The sequence below is a fragment of the Leptonychotes weddellii genome, chromosome 2 (genome assembly GCF_054177405.1).
Source record: "Leptonychotes weddellii isolate Sample4059 chromosome 2, ASM5417740v2, whole genome shotgun sequence".
Classification (NCBI taxonomy): domain Eukaryota; kingdom Metazoa; phylum Chordata; class Mammalia; order Carnivora; family Phocidae; genus Leptonychotes; species Leptonychotes weddellii.
In genome coordinates this window covers 167785573-167789944 of record NC_138370.1, presented here as the reverse complement: position 1 = coordinate 167789944, position 4372 = coordinate 167785573, and the positions used below count along the sequence as shown (strand labels likewise).

The window sequence follows — 4372 nt, the reverse complement described above, 5'->3', positions numbered from 1 at the left end:
AAAAAAAAAAAAATTATTTCCCTGTTTCTATTTTATAGAAGTATTGTGAAACTGCTACATAATTATTTTATTTTACGAAAATACAATAGGGAAAAAATCAGACTTCTATAAAATGTTAAAGGACCATATTTATTTTAGATCTTAAACAAACCTGGAAGGTCTTCTGGTCATTAGGCAACGTGTCTCCAGGAGACGCTATCTTACTGATTTGTTTACTACTGGTCTTCCCCAGAAGAGCTGGAGTTGGGCTCACTGCTGATCCCAGCATCTTAGCAAAGCCTCCTGGCATATAAGGTGATTCGTAAATCCCTGTTGGAAGAATAAATGAACCTGAAACATATCAAAATGTAGTGATTTTAAATGATTTTGTGAACTTATATTCTCCGCTGCTGAGTTAGCAGCAGTGGCAGAAATGTTTTGGGGATCTAATTACAACACGCTTCTTCCATGTATACATATAATGAGTGTACAGTTTAAATACTGGCCAAAGTACAGAAGTACAAAGTACAAAGAAAATTTGGACAAGCTCCTGAATGACCCTTGATGCTTATGCTTCTGTTCCAAAGGAAAAGCTAATTAGAGTCTGACCTATGTTGTGCCTTAAATTTTTTTTAAAAAGCAAAGTACTGTCTTGAACTTGACTCTCAGATGTGAAAAACACATTGTGTGACATTCAAAACATCTGTCAAATGCAAGCGCCTCCATCGGCTGAGAGAGAGGAAATGGTCTGTGATCAAGTACTGGCCTTTTTTTTTTACCCCCCAGAACAAAAATCCAACATTTTGCCACCATTAAGACCAAGAGAAGAATTCAAATTAGACAGTCTTGTCACTTGTAAATTAGAAGTAAATTCTTATTACAGAGTGGGAAATTTACTCCAGCGAATATAACAGTAAACGTTATTAAAATAAGTTCAGTGACCTTTTTAAAAAAGATTACAAAATTGAATTTATTGAGTTTCACACAAGATGCACTTATAAAATTAGTACTGAATGCCATTTTAACAGAGGAAATGAACATCATTCCGAACTCCCAATAGATTCTGCAAAGGAAATGAAATCTTCCGAAAATGACAGCACAATAATAACAGGATAATTCAAGCCGAATTGAAAGATATACCCAAATCATATTCTTGCTCTGATCAGGGCTACGTTTGGCAAAGTTTCCCCCAAACTATTCCATTCACGTGGACACTGTTCCTTTTGGTGGTGAAGAGGAGATGGATATAAGAAGAATTCTAAAATGGGGCTTCGTTGAAACATACACAAAATACGAGTCTTTTCATTTTTAACTTAAAATACTTCCTGGTTTCACAAAAGCATTTCAGTAAGATATCCTCTTTTACCCTACGTGAACATTAATCTTCATATTTCTTTAGTTAATGCAAAACATTAAGATTCAGTTCCATATTTCTACAGAAGCCAAAGAAGCCAAAACATTAAAGCATGCTTTGTATTTCACCCAGGAAAGAGTTGGATCCCCTAAAATTTATCTTCTGCATATCATATGCCCGAAGGGTCAGCACAAGAGCTGAACTTCAACATGAAAACATGAAAGGAAATGACAGTTAACAGTTACATCTGCACATTTTGAAATGAGACGCTGTAGAATTTTTATAAAAATGCAGAAAGGTTTCTCAAGATAAAACTGTGGTGGGAAATGACTTCTCTTATGATGTGGGCCACAAGCTAGTAATTAGCAGAAATGGAATCTTGATCTCAAACAAAACCAAAAAGCACCTTTTGGTTGCTGTTCCCAGCGTCCATACACACACACCTCCCTGCCCCCGACAGCCACGTTCGCGGCCCAAACACATGGCTGCCGGCCCCCAGCACAGACACCCCCACGGACGGTCCAATCAGCAGGACTCCCGCATTTGTAAGCCCAAGCAAGACGCTACCCAAACCATTTAGAATATTTGCTTTAAAGCTGCCACTTTAAAAAACTGTTAAAGTTGACACCTTTGAATTTTGTACACTGACAATTCTTTAGCCCATTCAACACCAAATCCTTTTAACTGTAACAATTTATGAAGCAATTCGTTTTAAAGCGAAACCAGTTAACCATACATTAAAGTTAACACTGCTCTGCTTTTTCAGTATAAAAGAGTGCCTTTTTGTAAGGGTATTTCTATTTTATCCATTGCAATGGAACAATACACAGCTCACATTTTGCTTTAAAGAGTAAACTGAAAAATTATGAAACGTTTTTCTCTGTGATGCAACCTTCATTAATGAATATTTTTTAAATAAACAAACCGGGTTAGGGTTTTTTCCTATAAAATGCTACTATTCATCATGAATTATTTTAGGTAGCCTTTTATTCTGATTAATTCAGATATATCTTCTTCAAGGATTATTCTGGTGGTAAGAACATTTATCTTGACTTAAGCTTAATTATTTTTTTTTTAATGCTTTGGCAGATGAAGGACAGTTTGAAAACTGTTTGTGAAAATAGTATGGGACTGGAAAGGTAATGTCATGGGAAAAGCTTCACAGTTTTCCAGGTATATCCTTGTACTGAAGAGGCCTCAAGGCAATTTGATGTTCTGGAAGCGCGGACTGACGAAGCAGAGTGATTCTGGCATTTCGCCCGTGAGGCCTGGGGGTGACTGCTCTCTACCGAGCAGGTGGGGGTCCTCCAACCCGTCAGGTTTCCAGAGTCCAGGCTGGAGGTCGCTGCTCTTCTGCGACCTGACCTGCAGCCAGACCCCATTACTGGAAGAAAGATATTAAGATTCGCTTTCCATTAATAATTTAAGTTTTTAAATAAATACTTAAGTGCCATTTTTCGCATCTGTCCGTCCCGGGAGCAGAGCATCTCCCACCCCGGGACTCCGCTGGGCACGAGAGGCCACAGAGTTCAGTCGATTCGGTTTCCACAGATTGTGAACCTGTCTACCTCTAACAAATCTTTCTTTGAGGATCTGTGCTTTAATTCAGAGCTTTCCTGCGTTATGTCCTTCTCATCGCCATCTGGAGTTGTGAGAAACTGATCAGAACTGCTTGCCACAAGTAATGGGATGACATTTTCCTTTGGATGAATAGGCTGGCTGGTGACCGAAGCGGACAGGTTTTCTTCTGTGGAAAAACAGATCCAGCTAATTAGAAAAAGATTTCCCTCCAACTTATAATATATACAAGCTTACCAAGAGAGTGGTAATGGAAGGAAGTGTCCATCACCCATATTTTAAGGTAAAGCAAGTCAACACCAAGTAGCCTGGGGCATATAAGTGGCCATGGTTTATAATGAAACTCAGGGGCTACGCCATTTGTTTGCTCAATTAAAATTTTATAGAAGGGCTATTACGTGGATAGTATCTCACAAATAACACCACTCCCTGATTTTGGGAAGATCAGAACTCCTGTATAACAAACTCCCTCCTACATGACCAAGTCCTAATGATTGTTGCCTGAAAAGTTAGCATTGGCTCCCACACTCAGGACGTCAGGGGCAAGCGGACTCGAGGACATCCACCCTCTTCGTGTAATCACTTTAGCAGCCCTGAGCATTCGACCCACGGGAAGTCCAAACGGAGGCCCCTTCCCCTATGCTCACTTCGTCTACCCTTTGAAATTTAGTTCAGGCATCACCACCTCCAGGATGGGAGCCTCTCCTGTCCCCTCTACCCCCCCATGCCTGCCGACAACCAGCTCCCCTTTCTGGATTACCCGCTTCTGCCATCTCCCCTGTCAGTCTGGGAGGTCCTGCAGGCATGATTCACTATCTCTGTATCTCCAGCGTCCCGGATATTACCTAGCACACAGCAGCTCCGCGTATTTAAAATTAAGCCATTTAAACAACAAGTCCTATGAACGGATAGGGAACAGACGGGACTGCCATCTAATGACACACACGGTATCAGTGTCCCACTTCTGCCTCCAAATCTTCCAGGCCAGCAGCCCTGGAATCATCCTTCCTCTCTCTCTCACACTGTGAAACTTCATCAGCAAATCCTGTGCTCTTCCAGACCTATCTGGAATCTGGCCAGTGCTCCCGGCTCACACCACTAGCCCCAGTTCTTTTTTTTAAAATTTTTTATTGTTATGTTAATCACCATACATTACATCATTAGTTTTAGATGTAGTGTTCCATGATTCATTGTTTGTGCATAACACCCAGTACTCCATGCAGAACGTGCCCTCTTTAATACCCATCACCAAGCTAACCCATCCTCCCACCCCCCTCCCCTCTAGAACCCTCAGTTTGTTTTTCAGAGTCCATCGTCTCTCATGGTTCGTCTCCCCCTCTGATTCCCCCCTTCATTCTTCCCCTATCTTTTTTTTTTTTTAACATATATTACATTATTTGTTTCAGAGGTACAGATCTGAGATTCAACAGTCTTGCACAATTCACAGCGCTCACCATAGCA

At 40.7% G+C, this 4372-nt stretch overlaps 1 protein-coding gene across 1 annotated transcript in view; it reads right to left on the bottom strand.

Annotated features, from left to right (window-relative positions):
• Positions 1–922: 922 nt before the first annotated feature.
• TAPT1 (transmembrane anterior posterior transformation 1) overlaps positions 923–4372 on the bottom strand; it is a 61367-nt gene continuing 57917 nt past the window's right edge. The window contains exon 14 of the mRNA XM_081813175.1: positions 923–3080. Within this exon, the coding sequence (XP_081669301.1) occupies positions 2863–3080 (218 nt within the window). The 3' untranslated portion in view covers positions 923–2862. The remainder of the gene's footprint in view (positions 3081–4372) is intronic.